This window comes from Halichoeres trimaculatus, unplaced genomic scaffold, assembly GCF_033239565.1.
Source record: "Halichoeres trimaculatus isolate MK-OKI-2021-1 unplaced genomic scaffold, fHalTri1.1 fHalTri1_scaffold_6, whole genome shotgun sequence".
Classification (NCBI taxonomy): Eukaryota; Metazoa; Chordata; class Actinopteri; order Labriformes; family Labridae; genus Halichoeres; species Halichoeres trimaculatus.
Window position 1 is genome coordinate 13,174,782 of NW_027437184.1, and position 20,739 is coordinate 13,195,520.

Sequence of the window (20,739 nt, forward strand, 5' to 3'; positions counted from 1 at the left end):
TAGGAAACACTACCAATAAAGTGTATCAGTAGATCAAGACCGAGTAGTGTTTACAGTTGCACTGTTAATAGTACATCATGTGGTCTACTGTCACATGTAATGGTCTACTTAGCGCTTGGAGAGGCAGTAGTTGTCTGCTGAGGCTGATTAGTGCACTAACAGAGCACAATGATCTATTTGCTATTAAGCTGTGCATTATAAATGCATGACTGGAGACAGGGACAGGCACTATGTGTACAGTACCAAGACGAGGAAGCAATGAGAGTGACAGGGAAAATTATTATGTTGAATTGCACTCGTGCACTGGGCTGAATATTGTAGTCAACTTTGCCCCTTACTGTGAGCATCAACAAACTGGTTTTAAACATTGCATTTTATAACAGTTAGCATTTTGGTTTCCAGCTTATTATGTTGAAATGCTGACACAGCATTTCAGCACTTCCTAATGTGGCCTGCCTGTTTCTGAAAAAGATTTTTGAAGCAAATTGGCCATCATGGTCCTATTGGAAGTGACATGGGCTTCAAGTATAGCTATAGGGTGCCTGTCAGTCACGTGACCTGAGCTATGCCTCTGACTGGGTGAGCTTGTGATCCTAATGTCCTCTGAACTGCCTAGTTAGAAACCCCCCCCTTACAACCCAAGTGTGATTTTACTTTGTTACAGCAAACTATCACATTAATGATCTCAGTTTAAGGAAAGGTTAATTTTTTAGTTAATAGTTTTGCATATTTGCATATTTCAGCGTAGCCCATCACGGAGTCAAATGAAGGGCTCATCTAGAGCTGCACCAAGTCTGTTTGATGCTTGTAATGTTACAGGAACAGCCACTATGGAATCATTTGCACCCGGATTGGTCAGTGTTTCTTAACCAATTCCTTTAAATGGTTAGTCAGTAAGCAGCATAAGAACTCACTGATTGACTGGCTGACCAAGGCATTAAGACACAGTCAAAACAATTATTTGCAGCTTGTCGCTTCAACCATGTAGCCTCAAGATTGTGTGTTTGCAGGAAATTTTTGAGTCTGTAACCACATTTTGTTAATTTTTTTCTGCGAACACAGATTTTATATACATTTACACATCTTATTTCTACAGCAACAGAACGTTTTTTTTTTTTACACAAGCACAAATTACATCTGACCATTTTATGTTTGCTTGTCCTAGAAAAAGTCAGGTTAAAATCCACTGCCAAAGACACATTATCAGCTGTGAAGTCAGAGCTACCATTTTAAATAAATAAATAAATAAATAAATAGATAAATAAATAAATGATTATTTGAATTAAATCTTTCTTGAATCCATAGATTCATCTTCAGATCAATAATCCTAGTCAACTTGCTTATGCTTGGCATGCATGGATAGTCCACATTGCAGGAAGTGTATTGTGATAGAGGTAGCAAGAGCCCTTATTTGTATGCTTCGCTACATGAACAGCTAACCAGTTTCCTCTACATACTGGCTAAGACCTTGACAGGACTACAACCCCCAGCACAGTAAGTAAAGTTGGCACTCTGCTGCATCTATGACTCATAACAGGAGATAATGCATAACAGGGATTGATTCAGCATTTTTCTCTTCAGACGAGCAAGTGACCTTGGCGTGTTTCTCCCATGGTGGAGTGCAAAGAGAAGAATTAGTCATCTTGGGCTGAAAGCAGTGCAGTCTGCTTTACAACAGAGCTTTTATTTTGCTGATTACTGGGTGCTCATTAGAACTGATTTCAACACATGTATACTCAGTGGAGTGTAGACCTAACAGCATACATACTTCAATAAATCAGCTTTTTAATCACATTTGTAGGTAGCAAGGGATTGAGGGGGAATCTGATGTACATGAATGAAGTTTGAGTGGTTAAGTGAGGCATATTTCATCAACAATGAACAGTGAAGAGCTGGTTTTATAAGCTAAAGCAGGATCCAGCTCTTTAAAAACAGTGCTCAGGTTTACAACCAGGCTGTATGGCAAAAAGCTGTGCATGATGCAAGACTTTAAGTTCTGAAAAATACATTTGTGATTTTGTTGGTTGATGTCTGAATGATTTTGAGGCAGAAATAATTTCTGCAGTACAAATCTTCAGTTGCCATTTTGGCTTTTTCTCCCTGATTGGTCTTGTGTCTCAGGTCAAAAAGTCAAACACCCTCTTGCATTGCTGTTGCTGAAAGCCCTATCAGCTTTTAACAAGATCCTTTCAGAATTATTCTCCTCTGATTGATCTTTTTTATAAGCTGCAATGAGGGTCATAGATCCCTCTGCAGCTCTCTAACAGGCTGCAAATTACTTCCAAGTTCCTGGAGGGAAGAGGGGGCGGTTACTGCTTCTGCCATTGCATGTTCTACTTTTGATGGCTGACCTGATGTAGTTCTAAAATAATCATGATGTTATCTTTACCCCACTGAGCAGTGGAGAATAAATCACTCTGCATGTATTAGGCTGGAAGTGACAAAAAAATGAGGAAGAAATTATTATACTTGAGTCTTGATTTATTCAAGCCTTAGGGGAAAAAGAAGAATGTAAAGAATAAAATGATCTATACTCTTAATTTACAGCAGAGGGACATGAAATGTGCATGCTTATACTCTATACATGGATATGGTATGCTCTTTGTAGACAGTGCAGATCATGTCTACATCCATGTATCATACACACATGAATCGCCCATAAGGGACGAAGATAAGGTCAGGGTCACGTATCAGAATGATGAATCTGCATCCAAGTGCAAAAATAACAAGAGCTATAATTGTCATAAATAAATAGGCTTTAAAAATCTCATGGTTAGATCTTGTGATCCTGTAAGTGTATCAGAAGAGAGTCATCCATTTGGCAGGGATCCTCACACTTTCTTTTCAATCTTTCTTTCCACCCAGTCCGTCTTAAATTTTGATCATGCAGCTGTAATGGTATGGGGTTGTTACATAATTTACAGAGAAACACAATCCTGTCTATAAAGGGAGTGCAATGGTCTACATGAATAAATGAATAGCCAAGATGATTAAGGAAATGTATATTTTATTACGTCCGGTTCTGCAAGAAAAGGACACAGACACATAAATAATGTCAACATTTGTGGCACATGATTTGAATCAAAAATGAGCGATGCAACATTTTTTTATTGTTATTATGGAGAGCATGTTTTCTTCTTTAGTATATATATCCAGGGCTATCATCTGTATTTATCATCTTAAACAGTGTTCAAAGTTAAATAGGGGTACTTTGCTGTCCTATATTTTAAACAAAGTTCATAAAATAACAATGCTGCGTGTCTGTGATAAATGTGTATGGATTCACAAAAAAGCTAAGTATTTTTATTTTGTAGAAATCCCTAAATCTCTCTGTTAACTGCTGTCTTTTAGAAATATCACGAAACCTTGAGGTTATCTTCTAATTAGTTCATGTTGGAGAGGTGGACCCCAATCACTAAGGTTTGCCTGTAACTCCGCCCCTAACAGGCCCTGAGAGGGCTGGTCAACAGGTGAGAAGGGAGTAAATAAAGCGGGAAGCCTTAAAGGGATGGCAGCTTAAATGCAGCTTTTTAAACAAGTGCTGAGATAAGGCTTTTCTCAAACTCCAGTATGAGTTTTTTTTCAGCTGTAAATCATGTAAAGCTACTATAAGGGGACCAGAAGAACAGTGTAATTCCCCCAAATCCCCCACTATAAGCCTCCTTAATATCATCACAGAAATGTATCAAAGCGTAGAGTGCAATTTCTTTATTTTGGCATCTTTTGAAATCTGGCAAAAAAAAAAAAAAAACAGAATAATGTTTCACATTTCTCTTTATAAAAGGAACATATATGGGTTGATGTCAGCTGAATGGCTGCTCACTGCATTAAGCTGATGTTCTGCATTGTTGTACTTATATCATCCATATACTGAATAAGAAAGTCCACAGCTTGAGACCAGATGGGTTTTCAGCCTTTGTAGCTGTTCAATGTAAAGCTTCACACAACTTCAACCCCCCAAAGTGAAAACCAGAATCCTGTTCCAAGCTTTTATCTGCATTCAAGCAGATTAATAAGAAGTTAGACAATAGTAATGAAAGGTGCCCAAAAATGAGGGGATAAATGTCAGTCATACAGATCTCAGTATTATGCATGTCAAAGTGAAACCAATATTAAAAAAAATATGACACAGTGTTATGCAAATTGTTATGTGATATGGTTTTAATTATTCCTCATCCTCCGCCTATCAAACAGCTCACAATCCTGCCATTATTTCTTCCCTTTGCTGCACTGAAGTAACACCTCCTGTGGTGTGAGGGAGAGCACTTTGACACACACGCACACAAAGAGAAACACACTTTATACAGCAAACAAGCATTTTGTGAAGAATCAAGAGCAGGCAGCAGGTGTTGCTTGGGGAATTGACTGAAGAAGTGAAGTAACTCTTCTTTAAAGCTGGAGTAGAGGCCTTACAGAGAGTTCAAAGAGAAAATATTCTTTTTTTTCCTCTAGGAAGTGGAATAGTGTATTAAGAGTGAGTTATTTTGTGTCTATGCCAGAGAATGAGCGCCTGAAAACCTAGCTAGGTGGGTTCATGTATTGAGAGAATGTTCAGTGCTTTTTTCATTGTTATTAATTTTTGTTCTAACCAAAATTCCCCTGATGTAATCTGTGAAGGGCGCCATGAAGCAATGTGCACAAATATATATATATGCTGTTACTTACTCCATTGATCAAAACTTTTATAATAGACATTATTAATTCATTGATTAATTAATTAACTCATTTTATTATTTGTCCCTTGAAGGGCAATTTGGTTTGCAGCAGATTCACATTTAGACACAAAAAAAGAAAACACGCATGATAATATGAGCAGTATAGAAATTGGTGCATAGTTAGTTCCATTAAAGGAAAGTAGATTAACAAGGTGGACTAATCAAACCAAGCTGTCTCCTGATCAAGGAGGACGGGGAATGACAGATTACTGGTCAGCAAATATACAGTAGCTGCATAGTAAAGCAAGATTAACTTTAACAAGAAGTACCAGAATGAACGAGTTGACTTTGGCATTTCTTTTTTGTTTTGTTTTGTTTTGTTTTTGTTTTTGTTTTCATTATAAAATAGCACAACATTGGGGCAACATGTCATCAATGTATGCACACTGCTACAACAATGTTTACTCAGTTGGTTTGAGCTGAAAAACTGCTTCTGACTATTGAAGTGCCTAACAGCAGAACATATTTTATTGTTTTTTCAAAGTCAACCACCTTGAAATCATTTAATCCAGCATTATCAATCCAGCAGCAAAATACCAAAGATGCAGATAGAGTGCAACTTATATCTGTGAGTCAAGGCTGGAGTACCTAAAGGGCAAACACAATATCAAGTAAAGAAATGATCATAGTAAAATAAAAAATAAGTTTAAAATCTTTTTAATCAGATGTCAAATTTAAGTAATAAAGAGCAGAGTTGTGCAATAAAAATTAAATTTTTCATCGTTTGCTGTAATAATCTAATGAAATGGAGTCCTGATGACCTAACTGGTTAGAGTAAGTTCCATATAAGAAGATCACACAGGGCCGGAGCCTGTCCCTGCCATTCACACAGTCACTCTTACAGTCATTTTTTTTAACTGTGGGAGGAAGATGGAGAACCCACAAGTCGTTAAGAGAAAATCGTTTTGTGTGATCTGTCAACATAGCTGACTTGTTCAGTCTTTATTTCCCTTGCTTATGTTCATCTTATTGCTGCTGTGACTTGGTTGGTCAGAGTTTGAACTCTTCTTTCCTCGAGTCTCTCTCCACCACAGTACCAAAGGACATTTTGATTTTGCAATTGTGTTTCAGTCATATCATTTGAGGGGACTGCAATGTATTTAAATGTCCAAGTGAGCCAGTGAGTCATGGTACATAGCAGTGATGGCGTCGGAACAACTTAAGCGAAAGCAGAAATATAGTTACATCTTTGATTCACAGCCCATTAAATGCAAATACCTACTGCATTTAAAAAAGGGCTTATGTGTTTATCAGCAGCAAGAAAAGAAAGGAACTGCACCTCTTCTGTATTTCCTGTTCATACAGATAACAATGACAATGTTTTTAACAGAGTTCACATACTTAGAGTACAGCTGGGTCTCAAAGTTAGCCTTAATTAAGATATAAAGTGCAGCTCTTGTGACGAAACATTGTGATATTTAATCATTACATTTTTAAGCATTATTCATGCTGACAGACCACCCTTTCACAAATCTCTGCTTATGTCTGTTGAAAAAAAAAAAAAGAAATTACACAGAACTAACATAAAGGGTGCATTTTGTGTGCATGTGTGAATTTTAATCTTTAACCAGGTTTATTTATTACTTGAGTTTGATTATTTTTGTCTAAAACAAAGCAAGCTAAGCATTATCACATCCAGTGAGTATTCCCTGCAGAAACATAAAAAAGATGAATCCAACCCAGGCTAGTGTAGAGGAGCTATAGAGGGAGCAGAAGCTTATACTTGCCTATATTAACTTAATGCTTACATGCACATACGCTATGAGTACACATGAGTATGCACACACAAAATCACAGGTCCCCTCAGCTAGACTCTGCTGATCGTTCCTTCTAGTGTTTGCGTTAGTTCATTGAGTTCTGAATCAACTGTTAGAAGAGTCTGCGGTGCAACGAGGGGGGACAATTAGCCTAATGAAGCGCAGGAGCAAATCACACTCAGTGCTGTGCTAACAGTTGCTCAGTGAATATTCATGTGCTGTTGGCTTTGCAGATGCATTAGAAGGCAGCGCTGCGTTGCTGAATACCAATCGTTACATTTCCACCTGTCGCTCGTCTGCTCCCTCAGTGGAGATAACACCCTAATCACACTCAGTGCTGCAAGGCTTTTTGGAACGCAGCCCGCACACAGGCCACATCTATTATCCTATCAGGCTACACCTGCTGCTGTCTGCCAGCTAAACACACAAACACATTCTCACCTTCACAAAACAATTAACACAAATCAAAGTATTAGTATGTATTAGTATTGTATACGTAACACCTGTTAAGGTGTTTACCAAGCCCACCTACAAAGTATTTATTTCTACGCTGTAATATCATCCATGCAAGAGCTTGCATGCAGGTTTAAAATATAACTTCAAGGTGATATTTATTTAAATACAATAAGAAGATACAATTTTTTTGGCATCTAAAACGTAAAGTGACTTGCTTTGGTCAGCTTTCTTAATTTAACTAAGCAAACTGTCGGGAGTGAATATATTTCTGCTCATGCTAAGTAACCAGAATTTTTTTTTCTCTCAATACTATTATTTCTTCTTTTTCATTTGCAAAGAGTTCAAAACTGCCTTTGCGATAAAACATTTTGCAAACTTATTTAACAGCCTCCCGAGAAGTTGCATAGTATCAGCAGGAAATACACCCCCTGCCCTGCTGTTTTCTTTCCATTCACTGTACTCAACAAGCCTTATTTATTTATTTTTATTTTTTTTGCAACAGAGAAACAATTAAAAAATAGAACTGAAGAAATGACTTATTAGAGCAGTGAGCTTAAACACAAAACAATGAGTGGGAATAAAACGTTTTTTTAAAGGAACAACATGTATGTGGAAGATAATTCAATTAAAAAAAAAACAGTTTTATCATCATTTCATCATCAAAACAGATATATTCAGTTGCACTGACTGCTGCAGCACAAATAAAATAAGGAAAGAGAATACATGTAAAAATTTCACTCACGCCTAGTCATAAAAGATCCACCTAAACAAGCATGTACTACATCCAAGTATTGACAGTTCTGTACTACAACTGAGGGTACTGCATTTGATATTGCACAGAAAATAAAAATATTGCAGTGTATTGCTTTGTACCATAGGTGTCCAATACTGTCAAGTTAGTGGGTAAATGTAAACTTGATTTTATATATATATATATATATATATATATATATATATATATATATATATATATATGACTCTTGCAATTGTTTTTCTTTTAGACAGTATATCATGGCACTTTTAATACATGTTTAACAAGCTTCAACTTGTACTTGCACATTACTAATAAGTTAGCAAATGTTGCATTGAGAAATTAAAAGGCAAAACTAAGGTTTAGTTTGTTGGAATAGATGCATAAGCAAGTTTTTCTATTTCAAAAAGTCATTCAAGGTGAAATCAAAGACAATGGGTCATTTTTAATTTGATAATATTTTAAGCTACTAAGGTGTTTATCAAAGAAATGCAGTGTCAAAAAAGTCACACTGCCTATGACAATGATTCAGTAACATTTACAGACCTATAAGAAAGGTTTAATAGCTGTTATTAATCATTTATTTTAAATTATAATTCATGGTGAGTTTCATCTTGTTTAGTGCTGTTTGTGTGTAGGGTTTTTGTGAGTTTAATCTCTTTTTAATCATCATTAATACTGTAATATGTTTCCTTCTACCTCTCTGCTCCAGATTTATTTCTAACAGGGCAGCAGAGGGTTTCAGTGCTGGCTGCTTCTCCCCAGTTACTCGGGCCAGCTTGATGGGCAGAGCAGACTGTGGCTCAGTCCAGCCAGATGGAGGTGAGATTATCCGTGGTTAGATAACATAGTGGTACCACGACCCTCATCGCCCAGAGACAATCAGGCAGGTCAGCTCGGGAGATCTCCCTAAAGCGCTCTTTCAGGATGTTTGAGGCAGCTGAGTTGATCCACTAGGTGGCGTTTTGTACTCTGCTATGTACGTTAACCAAAGGAATAGCCAAATAAACAAATGTGTCAACCAAAAAAGAAAAAAAGTATGTGAGTTGTGAGCTGTGTGGATCAGGCTGTGGCTTCTCATAAATGCTGATGGAGTCATGATTGGGTCATAAATTTCTCAATAATGGCTGTGAAGAAGTTTCAAAGAGGAAGCTGGGCTGCAGTCATTACTCCTGGGGAAATGTCAGGCTGCAGCCAATAAATGCTGTAAAAGTTATCTTCAGTCAGCCAAGAGGTGAGGCAATATATGACTCAACACTGGCATCTGGAGGAGCTGTGGTGTAAATGTTTCAGGAGAGCAGATGGTAGGCTCTTCATTTGTATCAGTGTTGATTCTGAGGTTTCAGCTGCCATCTGGCACCCAGATCTTTAAACTTGAAGGGAAAGTTTTTTAATGTGGGGAAAGAACTGTCAAAAACAAGTTAGAGCTTTATTATAGAGTCAACTGTCTCATCAGCCATTGCTTTATTGTATCTGTGTTGTGACCAAAACTACTACCTGTCTCAACCTGCTCCAAGTGGAAAGATATGCACTTTAAACTTTCTTTGATCCAGCTACGCTGAACACTGTCAAGAGCTTCAGTTTGACTGGTAACACAGAAGAAAGGCCTCAGTCAGCATTTTTGAAATCTGGAAAAACACTGGAAACCAGAGATGGAAAAATACTTCAGTGAAGCAAGGGGTGGGGTCAACAAGTTATAATCAAATCCTCCACTGGGACAAGGAGTACATTTAGAAAATTATATTGAATTTCTTGCATTTGACGCAAGACATTTTTGATTATACCTATTCCTCCAAAGTTTTTTGGCTATATGTTTCTACAGGGAGCTCTGTAAATGTGTTATTGTCAAATCAATGCTGGAAAGGGCCTAGTCCACAACTTCTACTTTAATGATGCATCATAAGGCAGACTGGAAGCTGATGAATTTGAGCTAAATTAAAGCTATGATGCTTTGTCCATAGTTGACTGACAAAAAAGCCTTTCAATTATCTAGAGTATTTCTAAAGCATTTAAGCCCACAACCCCCCAAATAGCAGCACCAGATAAATAAGACAAAAAAATACATAAAAAATAAAATAAAATAAATCAGATACTTAATTTAGCTTATTGGTGGGAAATTTGACTACCCATGTCATGTTTTCTAATATGACACCACTTGTAGCATTGCTAGCCTGGCTTAGTCACTTTGCGGGTTCCTGTAGCAACAAATTCACAGAGAAAACAGATAAAGCATTCCCTGGTTGCACGGTTGTGTATCAAATCTACCTCCTATTTTAGTTAATATTTCTGCAGAATGAATAAAATATGCAGCTGCAAATAGTTTTTTTGGAAGGTATTTCGCAATCTTCTGATAAGAGTCTCACAACCCTTACTGCGGTAACCATTGAACTAGCCATTATTTCAGGCTATGGCTAATTTTTGGAGGGGATATTTATCTGCATGTGTTTTTTCTGTATCAAAACTGAAATTAAATGACATGGATCATGTGACTACTGTCTGTTGAAATGCATGAGTACAAGCATTTGTTGATCTAGACACAATCAGGTTTAACCACTTGACTGTTACTGTGCATTTAATGTTTAGCAGAGGACAGTTGTTTTAAACACAAGAGGTAAATGTGCCTCAAATATCTAAGTAAAAGTACTTCCTTTTTTTCCCCAGTGCCCAGTTAAGACACTCTGACACTGATGACTTATTAAAAGACAAACAAACAAGAAACTTTAGGAATGATTCTGTCCTGTGTTTGTAAGGAGAAACAGGAGAAACTGGTGAACCTCTTTGAATGAATAGATTCAAAAAGTTTAAAAGCAAACTGGCTCAACCAGATACAGTACAAACACATGTGGTGTGTAAATGTCAACATCCTGTACATCAATCCTGTCTGATGTACCATCAATGCTATTAACCATTTCCCAAAATCTCCACAGAGCTAATATGTTGAACCACTTGAAACACACATTTTGACTGTTTGTGCTTAAAATGTAGTCAGCATAAGCTGATACAGGACTTAGAAGTCATGCTGCCAGCTGTTATCAGCTGACAGGCTGGTGTTCGAATCACTAATCCCAACCTCCAACTATTCTCACCACAATAAGGTGGTGTACTAAAACAAGACTCCACTCACCTATCCCTGCCACCAACGCTAGCCACCACTCTGCTGCTGCTGTGAAAGCATTGCCTCAAACACCAGCCTCCTCTGGTTAAGTCTGTATGTATGTATGTATTCACCCATGTGAAGGATTTTGAAGTGCACTCCTTGGAAAGCCTAAGCAGGCTGCTCGGCTAACCCTGGCAGCATTCTGAAAATCAGAACTTTAATTCCAACTAGAACTGTAACTTCATTTGGTGATAAATGATTCAAATCTATGAGACTGTTACAAACTGAAACTAGTTAAGGATTTCATTGTGATATACACAAGCAGTTTTGTTTAAAGAGAAGTCGTGGACATGCTGCACTGAGCACTTTCATACATGAGGTTTTATTTAAACAAACTAAGTGGTTTTTTTTCCCCAACAAAGCAGTTTGGACAAGATATGAACATACTTGGCTATGAAAGAGCAGAATGGATGCAAATGCAAAGTTTGTCCTTGATGCAGTTTGTTGGAATAGAAAAAGCACTGCATTTTCAATTCTGAATTATTCATTTCTCCTAAGTGGGTTAACATGCATTTAAAGAGCTTCCCTCGTGTATACCCTCTGTATATGTTAGTGCAAAGAGACCATAGAGGAGAGAGGACAAAAAGGAGATGATTTGGTCTAACAATAAAACTCTGGATAGGCATTTGTACATTTGTGTTTAGGTTATGTAGGTTCCAAAACCTAAAAATAAGAAAGTCAATCACAGTCACTTTTTGCCAAGCCAAAGTTGTTTTGCTCCTCAGTGCACCAGGAACGTTCAGATGTGTTTTTCCACTGTGCCAGGGAACTGACTTTGAAGTCTGATGATGTCAAAATACAGAAATTTTTAAAAAAATAATGTCTCACCATATTTGACATTTTTTTACTTAGACTAACATGTATCTTGATGAAATTTTAAAGAGGGGGTGTTATGACTTTTTTTGTCCTTAGGCTTCATACTGTCTCACTAGTACCCCTGCAGAAGCTTTGCATGATTTACAGCTGAAAGGAAAAAAAAAAAGGAACACAACAAACCTCCACAAACTCCTTTCCTTCTGACTGGCCAGCCCTTTGGAGGCCTGTCCGGGGTAGAGCTATGAGCAGACCTTGGTGTTTGAGGCCTGCGCCTTTGGTTACAGACAGATTTGGGGATTTCTACAGCAAATGAAGACGTAGCACTTTGAAACTCTGCACACATATAGTTTGAACATCAGTCATTTTTTCTTTATATTCATGATAAAAACATGATGAAGTACTACACCCCTGCTTTAGGTTTCAACCATTACACCAATAAAATAGCAGGAATAGTAGAAGTAACAGTTAAGGAAAGGTGTTGAACCATAATGACACTATAATGTGACATCTAATGCTTGCTAAATAACATGTTCATGCTAGCTTGTGAATGTGTGGCTTGTTTGTGTGCCAGGTTGCACAACATTTAAGATTCTTTTTTGTTATACTTTTTGTCCCTGTTTTTATTGAGATAGCAATGTGAATAGAGTCAACAAGTGGTAAGATAGAGTGGGGAATAACATATGGCACAGGGCCATAGGTTGGAGCTGAGCCCAGACTGCCTGCCTCCAGGTCCACCACCTTTGCACACATGAAGCACATGACCCAGTGCAGCGCTAAACTGGCAAGGTGAAGTTTTTCAAGGCTGACAAGATTCACATTTTAATAACTGGTCTTATGAGAAAAAACAAGCGATTAGACTCCCTTAAGCCAACAAATGACAGCCCTTCAAGAGTACATCCAGCTGACAGCACAAGACATGGAAATAGGGAGGTGATGTGGGGTTAATCTGTGTTCTGTGGTTGCAGACTTTTATACACAGAGATGTCTGCATTTTATACATCCATCAGCCTCCTTTTCAACCCTGAAGGTCTTTCTGACTTACAAAGTAACAAAAATGACAACATTTGGGATCAGAGAACGCAGATTATTTTCTTTGGTCTGTCAACTACTGGGATCAAAGTTCTGAAGGAGCTGATAACTGTCATTATGTGTGACCACCCACAGCCACCATTTTTCAAGAGCTGTTATATGGTTACAAAGTGACCTGCAAAATAAATCCTGCCTTCCTCTAATCGAGTTTAAACCACACAATATAATATCACAAGGCAGATTAACCTTCAATGACAACTTTAATGTGTGAGAAGACATGAACAACAGATGACACATTAAAGCTAGCAAAGTGAATCAACTTTAAAAGAAGATGCAACAAATACAAATGATGCAAACTATGGCAACAGCTTTGACATGTCTGTAACTGAAATATACAATATCTCATGCTTTGAGTTCTAATTCAATGTTTGTGGTTTTGGAAATTAGAACAATGCTCTTGTGCAAACTGTATCTTTGTCTTCTTAAAAGGCATCAAAACTGAAATTAATCTTAAGAGAACATAATAAATCTATACATAAAGAGATAAAGCACAGCTGTTCTGTTTACATCAAAGATCAAGGGAATTAATGTGATTTAAAGCTCCTCAGTCCTGCAGGAATAACAAAATATAGAGGAGAGCTCTCAGCCTAGCTTTCTCAGCCCTCTCTGGACTGGAGAAGCAGACTGAGCTATGAGCGTGTTCCCTTAGTATTTGCAGCTGCACAATCTGTTGCCAGAGAAGGCTCACAAATAAAGATGGTGGTTCCACTAGCTCCAAGTTGGTCTGCAGGGTGTGCTGAGAGTTGGTTGTTGGTCCTTTTTGGAAATTAAGAATCAGAATGTCTCCTCCGGCTTCTATTACGAGAACACTTCCTTCCCCTTTCATGTCCTTAGATTTGCACTCACTGTCTCTCAAGATTTCAAGTAGTCCACAGGAGATCTAGGTTGTATTTGACAGTCCGCTCCTTTAAGATGTATGATGGGAGCAAAGCGGAGAAAAGATGTGACACTCCAGTCTGCAGGTGGTCAGGTCAGAATGTAGTGAGATGTGGAGGTTTATAAAAGGAAGAAAAAAACCCAACAACCTTGGTGCCACTTCAGACAAAAACTCCCTTCCTCTGTAATAACAGTGTAATTGGACAAAAATTACAGTGATGCTGATTAGACTGTAATTACAGAGAGTGGGGAGCTGTTACTTTGGACTGTTACTGAGTGATTTTGTTAGAAGACAGAGATGAGAGCAAAGACCCCATATAAAAGAGCACAGGGGTAGGCAACCAATAGCTGCTGCCCATCCATGGCCAATGCTGAAATGAAGATTTTGGATGCCGAGAAACTGCACCAGCCAATGATTGCTGCTGTTATTATAACTCCCATCATGCCCCTGAAGAGGAAAAGGAGGAAACATGAAGTGAGCTTTGATCGTCAAAATATCAAAAACAACAAACAAGCGACTATTCAGCAAAAATTAAAAAAAAAAAAAAAAACAACAACAAAAAAACAAGGGTAAATAAAAATGTAATAATATAAAAATGACAGAGTACTTACTGTAAAGAAAAGAGGACTCCAAAGCTGGAAAGAAGGATCATTGGGAGGAGGCAGTATCCGAGTACACTGGCCACACAACCGAAGGAGACGCCCGTCATGCTCATTAGGTTGAGTAGGCAGTACATACCCAGGCAGCCGATTGCGCTGATACCATACACATAGCCAAACTGGATCTTACCTGACTGTTACCACATGAGAGAACACATCGATCAAGTCAGATAGGGATATGAAAACAACTGCAGGATGACTTATTCATGCTTTCCAATAGACCTGTTAGAGGCTAGAGTGTGAATTAAAAGTACTTTACCAGCAGAAGTGTTGCTCCAAAAGCCAAACAGAAGACCATAGGGCCAGCCAGGTCCGTCTCATTCATGATGCTGCCGTCTGCGACCTTCATTGGATGGAGCACAGTCAGAGTCTTCTGCCAGATGTGGTCAAAGTTGATCCCTAATTCTAAAACAGAGAATAAAAATCACATCAGATGCACTGAGTTTATATTTAAACAAGAATCATAAAAGTTCATTGGAGAAAAGGACACCAAACAGGAGAAGACTGAATGGATGATGAAAAAGAAAATCATCAAGGAATGGATTTACAAAAATTCTGTGCACAAAAGTATTGAGGCTATTTATGCTTTGCCAATCTTAATATATTAGCAACAAAGCATTTTCATAGCAGTCTCATAAGATTCACTACCCTGAAGAGCCGTCTGCCATGGGCTCATGTCAGACATATATATTAGGGTTGTCCCGATATTACATTTTCACTTCCGATACGATACCGATACTGAAGCATTGAGTATTGGCCGATACCGATATTAATCCGATATGATATCAGCATTAAACATGCATAATTTTGTTATTTATTTTGTAGTATGTCTGTCATGTTAGAAAAGGCTTGATGAAGTGATATTATTCATACAAAGAACAGCAACAGTCGGTATGAGGAAAAACTGACCCATTTATTATTAACCAATGGGTAACAGAAACTGCTTATATCGGAGATTTTAGATGCATTCTGATACAATACCGATACTTGTTTTTTTGCTGATATCGGACCGATATCCAATATCAATATCAGACTGGGACACCTCTAATATATATTCAAGTCACAGATGCAGCACAACCTGGAAACAACTCATTTTACACTTCATTCTGATCATGTGTTCTTTCCTCATCGTTAGTTTTTTTGGTCTGTTGAAAGTAACAAAAAAATCTGAAAATGTTAATCGCAAAATTTTGCTTTGTGAGACCTACAATTAAAGACACAGACAATCAAATTTAAGACACAGACTCATGTTAAGAATGTCTCCAACAAAAAACACATAACACTTTGACTGTTTCTTTAAACTGTAACCATTAACTGGTTAATGATTCAGCATTTTTTGTATGTAGCTTTATTTTCTTTAATTTGTAGGAAGCTAGATAGCTAGTGTTGCCCTCCAGTAAGGTGCTCATGAATTTAATATCTTAGAGTTACAGATACTAGTTTGACTCAGAAACTTAAAATCAAAAACTTAAAACTTAAAAATATCACTTGTTATCTCTTATTTTGAAATAAGTATGCTGTACAATCTTTGGAGAAAATGCAGTGGAACAGAAAAGCCTGAAAAACAAGAGCTTCGTCCTTTAACATTATTTAAAGAAGAAGCTTAACCTGATCTAACACATATTCCACCCATTAAGTCTCATTTGGAGCCTCTACTTCAACTGCTAACAGATTTCAGGATGAAATCAGTGAGGGGTTATAGTTTTAGAATATAAGCAAGGATAGTTAGAGCTAAGAGCCTTATAGTCTCTTTTACTCTTGAACAACATACCATTCAAAAAACATGTTCATGCTATGGGAATCGGTTGAGTTGCCTGAAAATATAATTATATACTTTTAGAATGTTGAGAAAAAACAATAAATAAAAAAGATGAGAAAGGCTGAACAAAGATGCAGTTAAAAAACAAAAACTTCATGTTGCCGTTTACATACCTTCTAGCAGAGGTGGTTCATCATCAAAGCTGCTAGAGTACATAGATTGTGACGAGGATGGAGTGTAGGTCTGTGTAGGCTGGAAAATTTGTCCGGTGTATGGCTGCTGGGGTTGCATCATCCCGGGGGCAGAGTATCCCATGGGCTGGGAGTACTCATACTGTCCGTATTGCCTAGGAAAATGTATAATAGTCAAATTAAACCACTTTAAGTGAGTTCCCAACAAGCATATATCTAGTGCAACAGTGCAGCTCTGCAAACTGCTCTTAAGCATTTTCTTTTTCAGTTAGTGTAACAACATAACAATCTTGAACTCTCAGCCTAAACACAAGTTAGAAGCAACTCTTTGACTCCCTGAAAACAAACACACTTACTGTGTCATCAAAAACATGCTCAGTCATGGTACAATATTAAAACTAGGTCATTTTTGAGTACTAAAATAGTACCTCATTGAGAGGCAACACTGTTTATTGATGTGTTTAAAATGGCCAGGGAATCAGTTATCAGTGGGTATCATCCACTTACTTGTTGTAAGGGTTTTCAGCGTTGTTGTAGCCATAGCCAGCCTGGTTTTGGTCATCAACACTGTAGCTGGACTGGTAAAAGTCTGTGTTGAAACTGTCAAACCCCGACATCTCTCACACTGTTAGAGACACAGAGGAAGAAACAAGAAGTTGACTTAGCTTAGACGCTCACTTATGTTTACAGTGAGGATTCAGGTTGAATGATGTTCACAAATTCACATGTCCCGAACGACCACAGTTTGATCTGAAATTATGTTGCAGATCACTCCAAATAACGATATAAATTTTAACTCGCAAAATCTGACTTCAAACTACACTACGGTAAACAAAACGGAGTGCGTATAATATGAAAACCACAACTAGCTAACACAGCTAGCATAGGCATTCAGCTTTAGATACCGCCAATACAATATCAAACGTTACTTAAAATCTTGGAAGTAAATTCTTACAGAAACTGTCAAGTAAGCGGAGCACCCCTACCGCCCAAAAATTGTGAATAAATGCCAAAGAGACGAAGTTAGCTACACAAGATCCAACTGTTTGGGTGGCTAACGTACCGTTAACTCTGCAGATAGCTGGTTAGCCAATGCTAGCTAGCTGTAACTGTTGTTTTGTGAAGAGCGATGTCAGTAGTAGCTTTGTCGTGCCTTTTAATTTTTCTTGTTGTTTTTAAGTCGTTAAAACAATACAAACGTAGATACCTACCAGTGATGTCTGAAAAATCTTTCCGGAGCCCTGCCAACTGAAGTTGCGGCTGCTACGTGTCAGGAGAAAGGTAAATCTTCCGGGATGCTACGTTGCCGACGGGAAGCTGGGAGGAAAAAAAGTGTCAATTCAAAATAATGTGGCGCACTCTACAGATGGTGAGCGGTATTACATAATGGGCACAGTTGTCAGGACTTATTATTTTACCTGAAAAAGTGGTAACATTCGATTTTTCTGCCTACATTTCACTTGCACTATAACTAGCAAAGGGCAAAGCAATTCTATTGTGATAGTTAATGAAATAATATCCTGTATAGAGCAAAACAGCTCAGTGCACAAATCACAAAAGAGTATGTGGCAGATTATTTATACAGCCTTGAAGGTTATTTGAGTCTTGGAGTCTGCTCTTTATTTTCTATCATATATTTGTTAAGGTAGAAAATTTATTTTTGACATTTTTTTTGTTTGATTCCCTGAAACGCAAAATCATCTTTAAAGCATCTTTCATGCATTAAATTATACAGCCCACAGTGCTTTACAAAAGGACAGACAACAGATAACATCAATATGTGAGAAGAGTCTAATTAATGACTTTAAAGTAAAATTTGTATGATCTATTTAATATTTTAAAACATCAAAATAAAGGAATTGAATAAAATGATTAAAAATGAAAGGAATACAATAAATTACAAATAAATTATGAAAAATAAAACAAAACAATAAAAATGGAATAAATAAAACAAAATGATATCGAAATTGGAAGTGGTATCAATGCATTCCAGGGCTAAAAGGAAATTATTTCAAATTAAAAGCTTTAAAAAGTTTTGTTGTTGATTGCTCTTAAAAATAACCTGAGAGCTTTGTGTTCTGATTTCAGGAGGCAGAGATTTCCCAAGTTTTGGTTATAAAAACAGGAAGCTGTCTGACCAGCGCTTGCAACAGAGGCACAAGAATTGTTTTGAACAGAAAATATTCAAGGACCTTAGTAACAGAAGCAGCAAAGTAAAAAGTCAACCAATGAAGCAATCAAATTCAACTTGCAAACAGCAAAGAGCAACCAAAGCATTCAATTCACAGACATTGCTGATGATTTACCAGAACACGCCCTGGCCTCTGGGCAAGAACAAAAACTGTGACTAAGGCACAGATCTATCACTTTGCCTGTGCAGCAGAACTGCAGGGCAGTGGAATACTGTAGAACCCATTCTCTTTGATGATGACAGATAAGTAGAATAATCAGCTGGTGACCTCTGCTGAGAGGAAATAAAGACATGACAAAACGAAAGGCAAAGTCTATCACAGGTGAGAGATTGGACTATAGCATATGGATGAACAAGTATGATTGAGAAACCATACATCAATAATTCCTGAAACAATTTTAACTCTCTTAAATCTTAATACCATAAAAAATGAAAAAATAAAAATAAAAAAATGAAGGGAAATGGAGAAACGAAATGTCTAACATGTGAGGGAAAGAATCTTCCCAATCCCCTTTGTCAAATTTGGAAAGACAACATCCCTGCCTCCAAAAACTTGTCTTAACAAATCCTTTTCTTGGGACAACAACACCCCAACATCATAAAACAAACAGGTTGAATTTTAGCCATGGGTAAAGTGCAGTTTGGAAAAGGTACTAAATTATATAGACATGGCTCCTTGATGTTGACTTGTTCCTATAGCCTGGAGTCACAGACTTCTTCTCAGAGTGAGAACAGAAAAATAAACCAACGGAAAATGCACTGGAGCCCTGTCATTATTCAGCCTCCTCTGTCTTTGGCAAAGTAACTCTGATTGAGTTATAGGTCTCAGAGGGAAAAACACAAAGACGAAAATTTTAGCCAGCCAAAGTAGATGCCTCAGCAAGGTTGCATAAATTAGGAAGACAAATGGCTAGCTGTGACTTGGTCAAACAAAATAGGAGTCTTCTACTTCTGGCTGATGCAAAGGGTAAATGCCACTTCACACATATTAAAAGTTTGGTTAAGTAAGGAAATGAGATACAAGTTATTTAAGAAACTGTTGAGCCATGCAGACCCGACATGGATCATGTCTCTTTCTCAAAATGAGCTAAATCAATTTGTTGTACAGTACACGGATTCTTGGAGCTGACACCCATGACTAATCATAAGAATAAAAAAGGGTCGCCTCCTCTCAACCTCGCCTGTCATCCTCCTTAAGACTTTTAATTATTTCTAAACTTGAAGAACATGTCTGACTCCTTAATCCACTTAATAAAAGAAAACTGAAAAGTACTAGAGAGGGTAATTTAATTTAGGGCAGTGTTTTTGCCATATGCTGTCATAATTACCTTCTTTATAAAGTCTCTGCTGTAATCCTGCTGTCAATGCCTGGGTGGGTGAGTGAATTAAACAGTGGAATTTCCTGCAACCACCCACTGTACCCTTAATTTAGTTTCTTTTCTCCACCTCTCTAAGCTTCAGGAGTAGAAAAAGCAAGGGATCAAGCATTTTTATTCTTGCTCCTACTCACATGATTGGAGATCATGTGTCTGTCCGAAGTGAGCATAAATGACGTGATAACGCACTGTTTTTCTAGCTGACATGGATGTGCACATTTCCCCAGAACATTTGCATGATTAAATTCCTTTCATTTATTTAATTCAATTTCCTGCCATCCCGTGATATGACTGCTGCACAGATCATAAATTAGTAGGCATCTGGTTCTTGCAGGGTCCATTTCTCTGAAGCAGCTTTCTTCATTCTGTGAACGAGCTTCACGGGCACTAAATTAAAAATCAGCAGCTGAAGGGTTTGTGAAGTTTGTTTCTTCCAAAATGAGATTTCCACCCACTCAGTATTTAACAGCTTCTGACAAAATGATGGTCATCATGAGAATGCTTCTCTGGAAATTAGAGCTGAGGCTGGTTATACCAGAGCATTTACCAAAATGTGATTTAATACAGCAACTGAAGTGTGAATAATATGCTGCTGAAATATATATTTAATGTTTCATCTTTACTGTGAATGGATTTAGTTTTGTGAAGAATGAAATGATTCACTATGTAATAGCATAATTAAACATGGGGACAATAACTATAACAATACATCATGAAATATGGTTCAATGCAATGTCTGTGCTTCATTTGTTCAACGATATTTTACGTTTCATTTAAAACGACAACAGGCACCTTATAATAAGTGTTTTTATGTATGTCATGTTGGACAACAGATTTTTAGCTGCATTATAAGGGGATGGAATGAGGATGATAACAAAGTGCTTAAAAAATGAATAATAAAAAAAATAAGAATAAAATAAAAGTAAATTATTAAATAGCGGGGCT

The 20,739-nt window shown here is 37.4% G+C and overlaps 1 protein-coding gene across 2 annotated transcripts; it reads right to left on the reverse strand.

The window, feature by feature from the left end:
* Positions 1-12,263: 12,263 nt before the first annotated feature.
* Positions 12,264-17,554, reverse strand: yipf5 (Yip1 domain family, member 5). 2 transcript variants are annotated; one of them, XM_074673193.1, is made up of 6 exons: positions 17,435-17,549; positions 16,735-16,852; positions 16,210-16,382; positions 14,537-14,682; positions 14,230-14,411; positions 12,264-14,065 (listed from the first exon to the last, which is right to left on the reverse strand). In XM_074673193.1, the coding sequence occupies exons 2-6, from the start codon at positions 16,842-16,844 to the stop codon at positions 13,903-13,905; spliced, it is 774 nt and encodes a 257-aa protein (XP_074529294.1). In that variant the 5' UTR covers positions 16,845-16,852; positions 17,435-17,549; the 3' UTR covers positions 12,264-13,902. The 2 variants fall into 2 exon arrangements, with proteins under 2 accessions (XP_074529294.1, XP_074529292.1); XM_074673191.1 differs by having other exon boundaries at positions 12,911-14,065; positions 17,439-17,554.
* Positions 17,555-20,739: the final 3,185 nt, after the last annotated feature.